Here is an 18,958-nt window from a genome sequence, read left to right as displayed (position 1 = left end):
ATAAACCAAGGAACACCAAAGAATTCCTGGCAACCACCAGACATTAGGAGAGAGGCATGGAACAAATTCTCCCTCAGTCTCCAGAAGGAACCTCCACCTCCCTCCCCCGACACCTTGATTTTGGCCCTCTGCCCTCCTGAACTACAAGAGAATATCTTGTTTTAAACCTCCTGGTTTATGCTGCTTTGTCATGGCGCCCCTAGAAACTAGTACAAATTTGTTACAGCAGCTCTAGGAAATTAATACAAGAGGCTTTCTGGCTTTTTCTCCATGAGCATCCAGTGGAGTTTTCCAGGGGCTGTGTGATGTCTGATATCGTGACAGACCAAATATAGAGCAGGAGGGAGAACCCAGCCGTGCTCTATTAAGCCAGGCAATGAAGAAATTTATAAAAATGTAAAACAATGTCTCATGAGTAATAAATTTTTGTTACGGAAAATAGTTATTTTTCATTTAAAAAATCTGTTAATATATTGGCTTTATTATGGTTTTTACATAGAAATTTTTTTCTGTTTTAATTCCAATTTGGTAATTGTGATAGATAAGACCCATGTGAATGAAAGCTTTTCGGGATACTTAATAATTTTTAAGAATATATAAAGAATCTCGTGTCCAAAATGTTTGACAACCATAGGCTTAATTGTAAATTTTCCAGTCCAGAAGGACATCCCTGTGTTGCTGCTCGTGCTTTTTTGGAAGGTCAGCTTAACACTGAAAACAGTGCTTAAACGAGCAAACTTTAGAATCACACTGAAGCAGATTAGATTTTTACATTATCTACTTAAGATTCTCTGAGCTTCACTCCTTATTTATAAAGCCGGAAAGATAACAGCTATCTTACTGCTAGTATGAAGATTAGATATGATCATGTATACATGGGAGTAGCTATTCTAATTATTGAAAACCAGTATTTCCATCCCACCAGATTAAGTGGCTTATTGGTTTCTGGCTATAAGAGAAGACCAAACATGAGGTCTAAGGCCTCACATTTGAATGGTTGAAGATCAAGTTCCCGTTTGTACTTACTGGATTTAACGTTGAGAAATCTTACGGGACATGAAGACTCCAAGTGTAGAGGAAGAAATCGTAGAAGTCCTGTGGACCATGGGATTTTCTTTTCCCTGAGGAAAATCTTTTGGTCTGTTATCATAATTGCTACCTGCTAAAACTGGTAAAATACTCATTAAGGAATATGACTTTCATGACCAAATGATTTGTATATACAAACTCAGATTACATTTTAGAATCAGAACCTCCTCTCTAGCATCATTAGCTCAATTTTGGGTACTTTTCTATGCAATGTGAATCCTAGGCTTAGGGGATGTAGGATGGATATTGGTTTCCTAGATTTCTCCTGTTGACCCAGTGTACGCTTCTCTGCTGACTGTCGCTAGTCCTTCTATAGGAGCCACCAGTCACCATAACCAGGTCCCAAATCACATCAACATCCAGGGATAGGGACAGATTTTGGGAAATGGGCTATCAATTCTCACTTTGACTTTAGAAGTAGATAAAAGATCTAATAAAACTCTCTTCCTCCTTATCTGTGCCTAACTGATAGGTACCTTTGATCTATGAGCAGGAAATAGACTTTTTATTAGCATAAATGCAAAATGACTTAATTGCTGTGACTGGCAGCAGGGATCAGGTAGTCTAAATAAGCATCCAATAATCTGTGATGAGGATATGAAGACTTGATTTAATTCCTGGAGGAAAAAACTTCTTATTCTTTGGTTAGTTTCCTTCTATCGCTACAGAAGAACCCTGCCACCAATATAGGGGGGGAAAAAAACCCCACATCCCCAGTGAGGTCTTCTCACTTTTATTAAATAGGAATCCTCCTTAACACTCTTGTACCCTCTTTCCTACTTTTCATTTTTCTCTATTGTACTTAGCACCAGTATGGCCCATATTTTACTTATTTTGTATACAGACTCCCCCCACCCCGAAATGTAAGCTACACGAGGGCAGGGATTTTTGTCTCTTGTTCACTGCCTAGAACAGTTCCTAGCAAATTAGAGACACTTACCTTTGAAACAAGTGGACAAATGAATTCAGCTCCATTTCTACTGTGAAATCAAGGTCCTTTGACACAAGTTCCCCTAAATTTCCCCTTCACCTCAGAATGTCTGGAATCTTAGCCATCTTTGCCAACTCCCTCACCAAGACCAACCCTTCAGCTCTGTTCCTGATCATTCTTTTGCTCTTCTTTGGATATTGCTGCTTCAATTACGTCTCGTTCATATTATTTAACATTTCTCTCCTGATTCATTTCTTTCAGCCAAATCTAGAGATCTACTTGATATCTCTATAGCATCTGTCAACTATGTCCATATTTTCCTTGAAATTCTATGGCTTCTGAGATATTTCTTGGCTTTCTAATTTGCTTACTCTGTCTCCACTGCTTCCTCTTCTTTCTCCTACACACTAAACAGACCGCAATCTCTGCTCCTTTCCCATATCTTCAGTTGTCACCTCTGTGTGTGATGCTTAAAATGCTTAAAATGATTACATTTCCAGCTCTAACTCCTCAATTAAGATCCACACCTGCATATCCATGATTCTTTACTTGAGCCCAAAATCTTAGAGTGGAACTCTTATGTCCACTTACTTCCTTCTATCAATGGCTTCCACCTCAGATTTTACAGCATTACCCCCCGCCACTCCCCTGCCAAATGTCTTTTCACCCATGTCTCTCTTCCACTTTTGCCACATGATAGTTTCTGTCCTTATACTTGGCTTACTGAAGTGGCCTTCCAATGGCCCTTTGCAAATAGAAATTTGCAACCAGTTGCTCTTCTTCAACATATCCAGCATAGTAACACTGGATTCATTTTTTTTAAAAAAGATTTTTATTTATTTATTTGACAGACAGATCACAAGTAGGCAGAGAGGCAGGCAGAGAGAGAGGAAAGGAAGCAGGCTCCCTGCTGAGCAGAGAGCCCGATGCGGGGCTCCATCCCAGGACCCTGGGATCAAGACCTGAGCCAAAGGCAGAGGCTTTAACCCACTGAGCCACCCAGGTGCCCTGGATTCATTTATATAAAAATATGCTGGATCAGAAATCTTCAGTGATTCACTCTTGCTTATATGATAAAGTTTAAGCAGGGATTCAGACTCTTCCACAATTTGATTCCAACCAACATCCCACCATGTTTCCTAATACTCCCTAAGTTCTCAACAAATGGAGCTTCCTACCTTTCCTGACACCTGGTGCTCTCTTATTGCTGTGGATTTGTTCATTTTAAGTCTCTTTTCATAAAAAGTTTTTGCATTTTTATAAGACCCAGCTCAAATACCAAATAGATGTATAACTACAACACAAAGTACTATATGCTTCATGTCACTGGAGTACAAAATAATATAGGAATCAAATGGGAGCACTTTATTTCTGATTCTAGATTAAGTCTTTTAAGAAGGAGTCCAATTGCCATTTTTGTATATGAAAAAATATTCCATAAGTACCTTGCATATAATAGTTTACTTGATCTCTGTGTGGTATCCACATGAAAGAGATAACAATATGAAGGTGTGTATATATAATTCTGTGAATATTCATTTAACCTTTATAATAAAGTATCTCCTACTCCCTAACAAGATTACAAGTTTGTTTTGATGACAGACTTGCTTTTCAAAACCACTCTGCTTGTCTGATAGCACAGACAGCCACTGACAGTGGCATTTGTTCAACTCACAGTTACTACTGCGCATGTACTATGTAACTGGCATTTTGCTGGATGCTTACTTACAAGATGAGTGAAGACACAGTCTTCATCCTAAGAAATTTAACTCTGTGGTCTTAAAGAATTAATGAAGCTATGGAGTATGGATATGAGGGGGTTAGGGAATAGCATTTTGACTTCTGTTTTCCCATTGTTCATATGTAATTTTTGCTCTATTTATAACTAAAATTGAGCTTTAAAGGATATTTGCTTCCACAGGTAAGAACAGAATATCATGCTCGGTCATTATCTCAATATTGTGCGAGATGTGTGTTGATCCCTTGGCCCCATCCTCTCCGACTGCCATGGCAAATAACTCCACCTTGAGTTCGGTCTGCAAACCAGCTGCCACCTATAGGACACAAGGTAGCTTTAGAGTCAGACATATCTGAGTTCACATCTTGGTTTTAACTTGAATTGGGGCTAGTTACACTCTCTAATCTTTTTTTCTCATCTATATGTTTGGTGCTTTTGGATGATGGAATTTATAAAGTTATTTTGTGGGTTCGTTAGGTAGAGTTCCATTGAGCAAATGGGACCCAGGATAAATTGAAGGAGAAAACCAGATGCTATTTAGGAAGAGAATGTCGGTGTACTGTGGTGAACTGCAGGAAAACTTTTACAATGCGCATACTTGTGCTATTTCTTGAATGTTAGCAGTGAGTTCCTATGGGCATCCCTGCAGATAAAGGTAAATTTAAACCCCACAACTTCCCTGCCCTGCTTCTTGGTTTATAGTGTGCCTAATGGAGGACGTGTGATGTGACAAAGCCAGCAGAGGGAGACAGAATGAGTTTAAATGCCAAACTGCTTAGGTCTGAAAGCTACGTGGAAGAGGTCTGGACCAACAAAGAAGAAACCTGATATATAATGAAGAAGAAACACAGCAAGGAATGGGCTTCTTGCCTTGTTCCTTGAAGAGAACACTGGCCAGGAAAGAAAGAGCTGTTTGTGTTTCTAAGCTGCCTCTCCAGGAGGTAGGCTAAAAAGCAGACTTGAGAACAACTGTCTGGAAAAAATACATCAGAAACCACCACATGGAAAGCAATTAGATACAAGTACTTTTTTCTTCATAATTTATAAATAATAGAACTGAAAAATGTTTCAACTTCTTCAACAATGTACTTATGAAGGTCTGCTAACTGGAGGGCATCCAACTCGCCATGTCTGAGGACCAGGCCCTTTGCCCTTCAGCCCAACAATGAGGGCAGGGCTAGGATGACACCACTCTGCACGAGGCAGCTGGCATCCTGCCCCCGCTCAGGTCTACCCGGACCCTGGGCATATTCATTCAGCGTTGGCAACTAAGCAGGCTGAACAGTGGTTAGATTTACATATGGAGGAGTCTATAGATTATATTTTTGCAGAGCCAAAACTGTCAAAAAGAAAATAACAATAATAATAATTTAAAAAAACCCTAACAGTAGAGAGTGAGCTTGAATACACGCTGAGTTTTTAGTACCTACAAAGGTTGATCCAACAGTCATTTTGGCTTTTGGCATCACCCCTACTTTAAATGAAAAAAGTTTTCTAACTTCTCAGAACAGTGGAAGAAGAGCTTACTTTGATTTTTGCTTTTACTTTATGTTCCAGAGTTTCTGGAATCTTGACACAGTTCAGTGATGAAATGTGACAGAGAGGTACTCATGAATTGGTGGAGCTAATCCCGAAGGATATTTCTGTTTGGAACTGCAGCCTGCAGACTACTGTGCTGTAGACCATAAGATATTAGGGCTGGAAACGGACTAAGAAATTATCAGGTCCAAGCAACTTCTTTTGCACATGAGGAAGGCAAGGTACAGAGGGTTAATTAACCAAAAGTATCACTGAGCTGCTGGTGGCACAATCATAACAAGAGGCCAACTGATTCTGCACCCTATCAAATGGACCCTTCTGGGTCAACGTACAATTGTGGCTGTTCTAAGGTCTTGGGACTCAGTGAACACTATATGCTTATTATGGAAGTGGATGCCGTTGCTCTGTATTCCCATGAGACTAAGTGTGTCCCTGTCTGTGATGAACAAGCATGTGTCTATCAGATGTCCTTACTTCATTCTGTCACTTAGTCATACATTTGAATCCCCACTATGTGCCCAGCTCTGGGAGCAACTTAGATATGTCTACTCATTTTTAACATCCCCTGTCCCCGGTCCCTATCAGTGGCGTTCAAAGTTTGTTGAATGAAATGGAAGGAATGTGCCAAGAAATAAATGTTAAGATTTACAAGTGTGATTTTATTATGTTTTATATATTATTTTATATATTATATTTTGTCTATTTATATATTAATAAACTTTTGTTTACTTGATACTACATTTCCGAAATCATAACTTAAAGCAAGTAGCAATATACAGATTTTTTTTTTGAAGCACCCCATTTTGGGGAATGTAGCAAATAAAATTAGAATAGGTTGACATTTTAAAATTGATATTTTCAGAACTCTGGAGAAATGAGGCAGCTGATGACTAATACATTACTATTTCTTAGAATATCATTAAATAAATTCTCTGGCAAGCAGTAAAAGAACAAACCAAATGTATAGAAAATACAAAAAATAGGGTATTTTTCCAAGAGATTTTTCATTTTGCAGAAGAATTTATTATAGGACACCTTTAGATAATCAGCTTTCCAAATGCATGTCAAATCATATTTAATTTATAAAAAGGTATTTTTCATACAATTGTGCATAACTGTAGTATTGGGACAAATAAGTGAACTTCAGAAAAGTTTCCACAGCTGGAAGTTTAACTGTTTACACATAGGATCTGTCTCACAGCGATTATGAGCAGTATGCAACATTAGCCATGCGGTATACCCATACCAGGAATCTTTTACTTATGATACTAGAAAAATTAGACTTATATATGATTTAAACCGAATGCATAGAATGATTTAAAAAACCCACTTCCCCAGAAACATGCACACATTCACACATGCACACACGGACACACACAACAGACAGCTCATAGGACTTACAGGTCCGTGTTTGTAAGTCACTTTGAGTCCTGTGCTGGGTGGGGGCTGCTTCACCCTAAACCTACCAGGCAAAAAGATGGAAATAAATTTAGGCCATAAGAAAAAAGCAATGAACCAACCGGGATGTTATAAAATCAGGAAGGTGTTAATATTTGCTACAAAGGAGTGGGACTGGGAGTGGGGGAGGTCCATACCATTAGGAGAACAACCTAATCGCCACTTGGGAGAAGAATCGGGGGCCCATTTCACAACTGCCTTTCCAACAACAGTTTTCATCAGCGTCAAACAGACTCCAACCCCAGTTCCCACCCTTGGTTATTGGATGCTGTCGAGCCGCTCAGGGCAGACTGTCGTGAATGTTTGGCTGCCGTGTGCACTGCAGCGTGGCCACCGGCGTGAACACCGAGGCTGACTGCCAGATCATTAAGCTGAAGAATAAAGGCTCTTTTGGAAAGCACTGGAGCATGGGAGCCAGTCTTGCTCTGTCGTGGTATGGGGCTTGCATGTTTGGGCAGAGGAGAAACAGAAAAGGCTCAGAGAATATTGGAGAACTTGAAAAGCCCCATGCTCACACGTGGTGCTTATTGATCTCTTTCCCTTCCTGTGGTTTGCGGGTTCTGCCTGAAAGTTAAAGACCTGGAGTAAATTAAAATGCCAGGGAAAGCCCACCTCCACGTTGACCTCAATCCTGCCGCTCCTACCATCGACTTTGCTGCCTGTGCTATAACGGCTGAATTTAACAAGCCAAGGAGGGAAATCCAAAAGCTAAAATTCTACACTGAGTAGACAGGATCTACGCGGATGAGTTTTATTAGTTTCAAGTTGATTCTCTATTTTTCCCCACCCACTCTGTTGGCAGCAACCGAAAAAACCAATAATGTCTGATCTGGTGGCCTGGTTGTTTCTGAGGAAACAAATATATTTCCTGAAGCTGGATATTTGCCTCAACTAAAATGGGATGTGGATCTTTTCAACTAGATGCCTCTGCAGTTGTGTTTCATCTGATTTCCAATCTTGAGTTCAGGATCATAAATTGGAAGGACTTGCCACTTACAGCATAACTCTGAGCATAACACTGCAATTGAAATAAACATTTATTCCACTTTTTATGGGGGAAAACCCCCCACCTTATGCTCAAGTTTAATTACAAATAGAATAGGGGAGCTTTTGTAATTGGGAGTTTTCCTATATATATACAGAATATATTGCCCCAATGGGAAGGACTGAATTCCCATAGGAAGCAGTGAGCACAGATTTGCTGATAAAGCAACATGTCCCAGGTGAACAGGTCCACAGGAGATCTGAGGTCCAGCCTCGCTCTAGCCTACAAGACCTTAAAACATATTACCCTGATCCTTCATAATAGTCTCTAAGGTCTATCTCTACAAGTTCCACAATTCTATTGATCTGGAAAGGAAGGACTCTTTTTCTTGTCACTGAATGTCAGATCTAGGGTATTTTCAACTAGAAGGGCAGGTTGTGGGTTATGGTCAAGTCAGATCTTCAGAGGCAAAGGAACCCTAAAGACTCAGGTGATTTTTTCCCCCTTTTTGCCTCAGTTATGCAGAAATAAGGTAATGAAAACCACTTTTAGATCAGAGAGGGCAAACAGATGCCAGTTGATACTACAGTTGGTGGTGGATCTGAGAAACAGACTTTCAGGGTTTGTGCATTAGTTCCCGTAACACTGGTACAACTTCCCCTTCACTCTTCGCTACTGCAGATCAGTCCTGAGTTGCTTCTGCCAAAGTGTGAATAATGATAAATGGGAGGGCCAAGAAGGGCCCACGGCATCGTTGAGGCTTGATAAACACTGAGCTGATGAAGAATGAATGAATAAATGAAAGAGTAAATGATGGAATGAATGACGTGAAGATTCAGTAGTCAAGGTGTAATTAGAGTTCAGTTCAAATAAACCTTCACTGATGCAGGCATCTGAAGACAAGCATAGGAGAAGGGGACCTGAGCGGACCTTCAGTGCCTTGGCCTCACCTGCAGAAGTCTACTCCCACGTTCTTGAGCTTCACGGTGGTGGCATAGGTGTGTCCCTCTTCCAGCACTCCAAAATTCACCGATGGTGGGAGAAGATGGAATCCAAAAGGGGATGAAGTCATGTTATTAATGGCAGCGCATGCAACAGAGGATGTTTTCACTCTTCCTCCAACTGAATCTTGCACCTTTGCATTAAGGAAACAGTAATCAAATCAAAGAAAAGGGTTTCTATGTTGTGTTCCCAAGCTAAGATAAAGGTTCAAATGCTAGAGGAAAAGGACTGCTTGGCCATGGGAGGAAATGGGCTTTAACAATCTTGTGTAAACCTTGCAAGAGCACGTAAGGAGGTATTTAAGGCTTTGTTTTATGGATAAAGAAGTCCAAGTTCAGAGGACTAGAAAGACATCATTTGCTCAGGTGGTAAGAGGAAGAGTAAAGTTTCAAACTCGAGTTTGCCTGATCCTAAAGTTTATGCTTTTGGTGCCAGTAATTACCAAACTTCAGCTTCCATCAGAATCAGCCAGGAGGCTGGTTAAGACCCAAATTGCTGACTCCACCCCCCAGACTTTTTCAGTCAGTAAGTCTGGGATGGGGTCCATGAATTTGCCTTTGTAATAAATTTCCAGGCACTTCCAATGCTGCTTGTCTGGAAATCACACTTTGAGAATCACTGTCTATGCCTTTGTTATTCCCCAGATTGGCAGCATGGGGCTCACCTGAGAGCTTGCTGGAAATGGCAGGCTTTTGGGCCCCAGTCACTCAGAATCTGCATGCTAACAAGGTCCCCAGGGACTCTATCATGTTGTCGATTACGGACATTGCAATACATTCTGTGGTGGCCATGAACATGGTGTGGTCATGCAAGAATTGAAGGCAGATTCTCAAAACTGGATTGGTAGGCTGAAGGCAGGATTCCTAGCAGAGATGCAAGGGAATCTTTATCTTAGAGGCTGAGGAAGGAAGGAGGTTGGTGGTTTTGGAAAACTAAGAGAAACCCTTAATGGCTGAAGTGAGTAATGAGGGTAGAGATTAATGAGGTAGAGAAGCAAGCAGGGTTTGTTGTGATGCTGTCATTTGGATTTTATCCTGAGTCATGAGAAGGGTGGCCAATGATCCCCTTATCCAGTAGTGTGTGTTAACCCAGCTCTCTGCAAAGAATGTTGATCAGTCGCATTTGCTGATTTCCATGGTGTGAGAACTCCTGCAGGCTGATTTCAAGCTACCAATGATTTTAGAGTTGGCTCATAAATTTCCTCTCCCAAGCCAGGTGAGCTGGCTCTCGGAAAGCGCAGCCTTAGCTCATCTCTGTGTGACCTGAATGCCTTCATGAAAAGGTGATCTTGCACGTACAGTGAACAGCAGTTGCTGCTAGAAATCAGCAACTTCAAGGAGTCAGGATTACATCAGATGCCGACTGGCTCTGGGAACTTGGTTCCCACGTCTGTGTTACCTTTGTGAGAGGTTGAGACTTGGGCTTGGAACTCAGCAAGTAGTGCGGCAACCTCACTTTCTCTTTCCGTGCTTGTCCTGCGACATCCTGCAGCAGTGACTGGGTTGGAATTTTCACAGGCACACAGGATTCTGGGTCTGTTAGAAAGTTTAAATTGTGCCACATGGACATTTTATTCAAAGGCATCTGAGATCTTACCAGTTTATGACAACATAAACCAACTTGGAAAACGTCTCTCCTTTCCTTTATAAAGAACTTATTTAAAGGGATAGAGGCTTTTTATCAGTTCTTGTGTTATGTTTTTACATTTTACAAAGAGATTTTAACTTAACATCGATTTTCACAACACCCTTCTGAGATGGGCACCAGAGAGGCTTATTAGTATCACCATTTTTAAATAAATGAGAAAAAACAAATTCTGAGACGTTGGGTGACCAGAACTCCTCAGGGTTCTTTCCATTAAATCAACAAGGTACAACACAATAAACGCTGACTCTAAAAGATCTCTTACAACCAATGGGAGAGAAATCGTAAGAATTTTTTTGGTTCAACAACTGCATTTATGTTTGTAAAAAGTGGCTTGGTAATTACAGATAAATTAAGCCGGGGACTTAAATCCTCAGATCATTGAACTTGACGAAGGAGTGAGCAAAAGTAGGTAATTTACAGAGCTTCAGTTGTATGCATTTCTCCAAATATGCAGGAGGTTGAAACAAAAACAGTATTTTAAATTCTCATATTCAAATATCTTTTCACACCTTCCAATCATCAAGAGAGGCAAGGCAAGGAAACCAATATTTAAGTGTCTACCATCTATAGATAAGCACAGCAGGTATGTTTTTACCCAGAGCATCTTACTTAATCCTAATCAAACCCTATGAGCTGAGGGTGAAGGCAGTTATGATTACTGTACGTTCAGCACTCTCCCCATTACCACCTCCACCCCAGCTCCTACCACACATACTTCTGGGGCCACCACATCTCTGGCCCCAGCCATCAAGATAGCATATGACACAGGCAAGGCCAATGCAGGTCCTTCACCAGGATATTCCTACAGAAGGCAGCAGGGATAATCCCAGTGTGCCTACTGAATTATGGATCTGGAAGAATCAAAATCTTGGCTCCCTTTTGTCAAGGTTCTTGCCACATGGACATAGTCTATTCTTTGCAGGAGAGGATAAAAGCGAACAGGGACAAGTAGGGATGGGGCAAGATGAAGGCCAGGGGAATGCCCAAAGAGAGGGGCAAGCAGACATAAAGGCATTCCTGAAAAGCCAGAGCGCCTGGATCCAGTCATCCCTGGTCTGGCACCATATCCGCAACTCTGTGGTTTGCTTTTAAGCACGAAGAAATGTTCCCCAGCTCTGTTGAGTGAGTTTGAGTTTGATTTCACTCAGTTACAAATCAAAGCATCCTAACTAGTACAATAGCAGTATCTCTTTCTCTTCTTTCTTTCTTTCTTTCTTTCTTTCTTTCTTTCTACAAACAAGGAAACTGAAGTTAAATAGCTTGTCCAGGAAACGAAAAGAAGTGGCAGGACTGGAATGCACACTAAGTGAGTCAGCCTCCATCAGGAACATGCTCTTCCTACTAGCGTCTGATAACAGAAAACCTATTTACTGGTCTCCGCCCCTGGTTCCTTGCACAGAACTCCTAAAACCTTGGGAATTTCCTAGATGATAAGAGTGCTAGGAACACCTTTCTTCCTAATATTCGGTCTTTGACCCAGGTTCCTGACACAGAGCTTGTAAATGTGTTGGACTTTCCTGGGCAATCACAGTGTCTTTGGATGTGATGAGGCTACTCTTGGTGGGCTCCTGGATGGTTTCGAGATGGGGGCCATTCACTAGAAAGACCAAACCGTGATTAGAAGCTTGGGACTTCCACCCTCACCTCCATCCTCTAAGAAGGGGAGAGGAAATGGAGATTGAGTTAGTGATTGGTCATGCCTGTGTGGTTCATTCATCCATAAAATTCCTCCATAAAAATCCCCACAGCACAGGGTTCAGAGAGCTTCTGGGTTGGTGAACACATCCATGCCTGGAGGGTTTGCTCCCCAGCTCCACAGGGAGAGACACTCCTGTGCTGGACCCTTCTAAACCTTGCCCTATGTACCTCTTCACCTGACTGTTCATCTGTGCCCTTTATCATATCCCTTATATAACAATGTACATTTTAATGTATTTTATTCTCTCTGGTCACCATTCCTGACATAGGCAACCATTCTAATGGCTCAGCGTGTCTTTTTGTTTGTATTCTTACCATGAGCATACGACTTCTGTGACTGCATTGTACCATCTGATGGGTTCTAATTAATTGCTCATACTGTTATTATTAATAGTAAATACAGATCCCGCATTAATCACGTCCCAGGCACTACTCCAAAAAGCACTTTACAGATACACATTTAATCCTGACAACCCCATGATGTGTATACCATCATTCCCTCTTTATAGGAGAGGAAATGGGAAGGGATAGAGGGGTTAGACAATGTGCCCAAGGTTACACAGCTCTTCTCTAAAGAGCCAGAGAGAGCCTGGATTCTTAGACTCCACACTAGGCTGCCGGCCACAATACAGAAGCATGATCACCCTACTGAGCCAACCCCAGGCTTCAGCAGGGATTAGAGGAATGGAGAGGAGTAGTAGAGGGGCTTGAAGTAGCTGATACAGAGGTACTTTAAAAGTGGAATTGGGATGGTCCTCTAGGTCATCTGACTACAACCTTGGAGTGTGGCTCCCTAAAGAAGCTGTCACGGCTCCCCATTTCTACGCTGAGCCAGACTGTGGTATCTATTCATAATAATATTTTTTTTCCTTTCCCTCAGGGCATGGCTTTTTGTGCTTCCTCACTGAACATGTCTTCCCTGCAAGTGAAGCATATTTCTCTGCCCCACTGATATTGAGGTCTCTTATAGGACTTGAGCTGACCAGGGAGAGTAGGTAGGGGTAAGGGGCAGGCAGCTAGTCCTGAGCACAGGCTGTGAGCCACAGCGTGCATTTCCACTCACCTCTCTTGAGTTGCTCCCCTCCACCCTGAGAGCAGCTAGTCTCAGGGGGTGGACACCTCCTTCCCTGTGGGAGCTGTGACACCCCCACTTTTCTCCTGCAGCCCTTGGAGTGCTGGTAAAAGTTTAACAACTGTCTCTCTGGAGAAACACTGCCCTGGCTTGGACACTTTGCACATTTGCAATATTTGCTGATTGCTCGCCTGGCGGACTCAAGCTCTCAGTGTGGTGTCACTGAGTGTGGATTTGGGAGGAGATGTACACACTCAGATCTCAGGGCCTCGTGGGGTCCCCAGTGTGTCCACCTGCAGCCTGAAACAAAGGCAACTGCAGCCCACCTCCAAACCCCAGACGCTAAAAATGCTTGTTTTAAATTGCTATGAGATTTATACAGTTTTATTGTAGCAAACGCCAACAAGTTCCTTTTTATTTTACAAAATCAAAATCCAGACCTCCTCTGACTGACTCTATCAATGACCAAACAAGAACCACTAAACTATTTATGCTAGTTTGCAGTTCATTTCTACTATCAGGCTTTGGAACACATACATCCCCATACTTTTTTTTTTGTATAAAATATTCTTTTCTCCTTCCTGCATCTGAAGGACAACATAATAAAATATAGAGAATGAGGAGTCAAAAAACTCACTTTCTTGCCCTCCCAGACTTGCTGTATGATTTTAGAGATTGCTTGCCTTCCTCTAGGCTTCAGTTTCCTCAAGTAAAATGAGGGTTGTCTCAGTGATCCAATCTTAAATCTTAAAACCTACGAAATCCAATTTTTTCTTCTAGGCCAGCTCTCCGATAGAGCTTTCCCCTACTCTCTTCCTATCCTGAACTTCTTAAACGGTATTGTTTAAATCAAAATGTGATCTACTACTTTTATCGAGTCGATTATTGTCTCTCATCTTGGAATCTCCGTGCCTAGGGATGTGATAGGTGCCCTCATTTCAAAGACTTTTTTCCTTTCTTTAAAAATTCCCATTTCAAGATGGGATCAGGAGGGAGACAAACTCACAAAACAAACTGAGGGTTGCTGGTGGGGAGGGTGTAGGGAGAGGGTGTCTGGGTTATGGACATTGGGGAGGGTATGTGTTATGGTGAGTGCTGTGAAATGTGTAAGCCTGATGATTCACAGACCTGTACCCTTGGGACCAATAATACATTATATGTTAATTAAAAAAAGTATCAAAACCCCCGTTTCTTAGAAGCTCAAGCCATCAGACTGTATTCCTACACCGTCCCCACATACTTGCTATCTACCTCTCAATCATTCCCTGGATTCCCTGGAGATCTTGACACCCCAGACGGACTTCCAGTTCACCTCTTGGAGACATCAGCTAGACATCCCAACCAAAACCCTGTGCTTCTCCACCCAGAAACTCCCATGGTCGAATCTCAACCTCACCAAAACCAAAAATGTCACCACTTTCAGAATTTGTTCCCACTTTCCTCTCTAAGTCATGACCTCCTAATCTAGTTCATTACCCCATAGTATCTAGTCCACAACATGTGACCTTGCTGAGACCTCTAATGAAATGAAACTGTCACCTGAAATAACCAGTCACCCCTTTCCCGTTTTGCTTTCCTCTTTCTCTGGAGTGGATTTTCTATCTTTATACCCACTCCTCTGCCATCAGACTTGCTCATCTGCCTCATATTAAACATGAAAACCCACCTGCCAGGGTATCCATATTCCTTCTCTCTCCTGTCACTGTGGATGAGGTGGCCTTTTTATATCCAAGATCAACTCTGTCACTCAGGGTTTGCCCCAAATGTCACATCCTCTCACCTTCTATAGAACTTTGCTTTCCTGCAGTCAGCTCCCTCCTCCTACACTGTAAGTTCTCTCTCGCTACTGAATTATTGTTTGCGACTCAACATCCCCCATATGTCTAATTTTTTTTTTTTTTCTTACATCTCTCCCTTGGTCACCTATCTGCCTCCAGCTGCAATGCCATTTCTCTCGTCTTTTCAGCAAAACTCTTGGGGGAAGCTACACATTCCTGCTTCTGGTTCCTTTCAGCCATTCCATAAATAGCCCACAGCCCACTTGTGTTGGCTTCAGGCCCCACCATGCCCTTAGGGTGCTTTTGCCCAAATCACTAGCGATCTCCATCTTACCCAGTCCCGTGGTTATTCCACATCTCACTGGGCCTTCTGGGGCACTTTGATCCACTGGAAACACTGATTTTCATGCTTCTGTTTTTCTCTGACCTCACTGGCTTCTTCTTCTTAGTAGCCTTTTGTGGCCCCTCCTCTGGCTGAATGTTACATTCTAAAGTTTGCTTTAGGGCTATGGTTCTTGAAGGGTGATCCTATACCAGCAACATCAGCGCCGCCTGAAACCTGTTACAGCTACACATTCTCAGCCTCAAGACTGGTCCCATGGTACTTACCCTGGGAACCACCCTTAGTTTCTCTTACCCTTCAGCCCCACATCCAGTGAACCAGTGAGTCCTGTTGGCTCTACCTCCAGAATATATGGTTCCAGTTCATTTGTTTCCCACCTTCTCTGCCTCCACTGCTCCGGCCAGGTCTCTGCTGGGGCTCACATGTCCTGCCTCAGTGGCTTCCTCCCCCACCACAGTTTCCACTTGTCTACTCCCCTTTCCCCACCATAAGCTATTATCCACACAGCTACCAGAGTAATCTTTTAAAAATATAGATTAGTCATGTTTCTACTCTGTTTAAAACCTTCCAGTGTTTGACTAAAAACTACACATAGACTAAAGCCCAAAAGTCCTTATGTGGCATCACACAGTCTTATCTCTACTCCTGTCTCTGACCTCACCTTTTGCCTCTTCCTTTGTCCATTTTCTTCTAGCTAAATGCCAGTTTTTCTGCTTCTTCTCCCCTAAGGGTCTTCATACTTGCTGTTCCCACTACTTGCACCATTCCCCTCCCCCAGGGTTTGCATGGTTGGCTCCTTCCTGTCATTCTGTTTGAGCTCAGGTGTCCTTTCCCAGAGGAACCTTCTCACCCCCTAATAAAATGCTATCCCTCTCCCCAAGACACTCTCTATACATTATATGTGGTTTTACTCTGTGCAAGCAATCTGAATTTATCTAATTCATTTGTTTACTTACTATCTAGGTCTGTCCATAGTAGGCACAGCCCTATAAGACTTTAGCTTCTTAACTGTTGCATTTCTGCACCTAGAACATGCCTGGCAGACAGTAGGCATTGAGCAAATTATCCACTAAATGAATAAACTTTATACAAGAGATAACGTTAAAGTCAGGAAGGCAAAAGGCAAATCCCTTAAGTTACCAAAATATGGCAAGATGCTTCCTCTATAAGAGGTAACTAAGACCTATTGGCAAACTTCCAGTTCACTTTCACTATGGGCCATGTCCACAGGCATCAAGAAGTGCAAATTCACCTACATGATTTAAATTGATCTGTTTTTCTTTTTGCTGACCAACCATAAAGTTGAATTAACTTCAGTGAGATTGGTGTAATGTGATTCCCCTGTACAACAATTACTTTGTATTATTCCATACTTTAATTTCTGTTACCTCGATGAGATGATGTGCTGCATACATACCCTATGTTTCTCTTTAGCACCTGCAGACCAAGAAAGTACTGAAATGGCAGGTCAATCTGAGTCTAACTACCAAATTACTGGCTGCTTCAACAAAGCTACCAGGTTCCTGATCTTTAGTACATAAGGCAAACTCTCAGATCCCTGAGGGATAAAATCAAATAAGGCAATAAATAAAATAATAATATGAAATAAAACAATAGAATACAATAATAATATACAAAAACATATTTGCCATCTTTTCCTTTTACTATGGGGCTTTCAGTAATTCTCAAAACATTTTTTGAGATACTTTGATGTGCTAAGAAGCCTTACAAAGTTCCTTAGCTTCAGGATCTGTGACCCTTTAGAATTTTTTCTGTAACGACCAACCATACACTCAGCTCCCAGTGCCATATTCCTTAGTCCAAAAAGACATAATGTTCAGTTTGGGGAATGAATAGAATAAAACAAATGTCCACCATACCTTCAGTAGGTTTTTCTAAAGGTTCAGTTTGGTTCTGGCCAGCAGACTCCTTGATGTCCACAAAATTCTTTGGTTTTAGAAGACGCTGTGGGGATTGTGGGGTTTCCTCCTCTGAATCTGGCTGGCCATCTAGAAAACCCCAAACAAATCTTATAAAGTGATACCTGGACAATGATGCAAGGACTACTGTTGTTTTTATTCTTTTTTTACCATGAACAGGGTACTCCCACTACCCTTGCCTTTAGAAAGATCACATGGTAGAAGTCCAGTCAGAGGGAGAGAGTCTTCATTATACGAAGTAATGTTTGCCATTAATGAAAGGACAGTATCTACAAAGAACACACTCCCTGGGAGTTAGCTGGTTCTACAAGATAACACAGTAGTTATCTTGGTTGGGTTATGAAGCAGAGACCTGCTAACCTTTTACCCTGGCCAGAGTAACTGAGATGTGATTTTTTTTCTTTAAAGTTTCCAATCTAAATCCATTCATTATTATGATGATGTGACTCTTTATTAAAATATAGCTAAGAAGTACAACATGAAACAAATTTAAAATAAATCTTTCAAGGGGCGCCTGAGTGGCCCGGTTGGCTGAGTGTAGCACTCTTGATTTTGGCTCAGGTCATGATCTCAGGGTCCTGAGATCAAGTCCAGAGTCCAGGCTTGGAGGGGAGGCTACTTCAGGATTCTCTCTCTCCCTCTGCCCCTCCCCTGCCCTCTCTCTCTTTCCCTCAAATAAAAAAAATGTTTAAAAAAATATATATCTATCAAGGACTGGGGATTTCAACTTGTATGTAGGCAACCCTGGCTGAATAGTGCGGGCTGCTGGAGGACTGTTGAGAAACCTGTGGCATCAACCCCTTTCAAGGGGACAGTAGGCTTCATTGATGAGAGTTGTCTGCCTGGGAGAAACAGGCACCACACCATCCACCTTCATCTCTCATTTCTCCTATCTCATGTCTAAGTTGTTGTTCCAGGCTTACTCTTTGCAATCTCTGTGGTAATCAGAGGTTTCCGTTGGCTATGCTCATTCCAGGAAGCTGAGCCTCTGGTATTGTATTGTGTAGTAGAAAACCCTTCTATCTGGGTGGTTTTACTACCCGGTTTATTAAAAAGAAGTATTAAATTCCATCTTATCCCTAAAGTCTCCAACATGCATCTCTTGAAATGGAGACATTGTTCTGTACATCTGTAGCACTGTCATTACATCCAAGAAAACTCACAGATATTCCACAATTCCCTCAACTATATAGTCCTCTCCTCAAACCTGTGTAGTTGCTCCAAAATCTGTTTATTTTCTCAATATAGCACCCAAATTTATGTGTTGCATGTAGTTTATATGCCTCATAAGTCTCTATCTCTCTGTCTCTTTTTTCAAGATTTATCCATCCATTTGAGACACAGAGGGAGAGAGCAAGCAGGGGGAGGGGCAGAGGGAGAGAAATCCTCAAGCAGACTCCCTGCTGAGTGGGGAGCCCAATGTAGTGGCTGAACGCTGAGATCATGACCTGAGCAGAAATCAAGAGTCAGCCACTTAACCAACTGAGCCCCCAGGTGCCCATAGTCTCTTTTAATATAGAACAATTATTCCATTTTTTTTTCTTTTAATGTCATTGACTTTTTTGAAGAGTTCAGGACAGTTGTTTCATAGAATGTCTACATTCTGGATTTGTCTGATTGTTTCCTCTTGGTTAAATTCAAGTTAAGGACTTTGGACAAGAATTCTACATAGGTCTTAAGCACTTCGTATTGTACTATATGAAAAAACACCTAATGCTAGGCTGTCACAATTGGTAGA

At 41.8% G+C, this 18,958-nt stretch overlaps 1 protein-coding gene across 1 annotated transcript in view; it reads right to left on the bottom strand.

The window, feature by feature from the left end:
- SPAG17 (sperm associated antigen 17) overlaps positions 1 to 18,958 on the bottom strand; it is a 221,910-nt gene that overhangs the window by 17,191 nt on the left and 185,761 nt on the right. The window contains exons 43-48 of the mRNA XM_032360612.1: positions 17,161 to 17,289; positions 10,141 to 10,277; positions 8,691 to 8,875; positions 6,699 to 6,759; positions 3,930 to 4,074; positions 1,027 to 1,171 (exon numbers count right to left, since the gene is read on the bottom strand). Of these exons, the coding sequence (XP_032216503.1) occupies positions 1,032 to 1,171; positions 3,930 to 4,074; positions 6,699 to 6,759; positions 8,691 to 8,875; positions 10,141 to 10,277; positions 17,161 to 17,289 (797 nt within the window). The 3' untranslated portion in view covers positions 1,027 to 1,031. The remainder of the gene's footprint in view (positions 1 to 1,026; positions 1,172 to 3,929; positions 4,075 to 6,698; positions 6,760 to 8,690; positions 8,876 to 10,140; positions 10,278 to 17,160; positions 17,290 to 18,958) is intronic.

This window comes from Mustela erminea, chromosome 10 (genome assembly GCF_009829155.1).
Source record: "Mustela erminea isolate mMusErm1 chromosome 10, mMusErm1.Pri, whole genome shotgun sequence".
NCBI classification, from domain to species: domain Eukaryota; kingdom Metazoa; phylum Chordata; class Mammalia; order Carnivora; family Mustelidae; genus Mustela; species Mustela erminea.
This window is presented reverse-complemented; position numbering and strand designations above follow the sequence as displayed.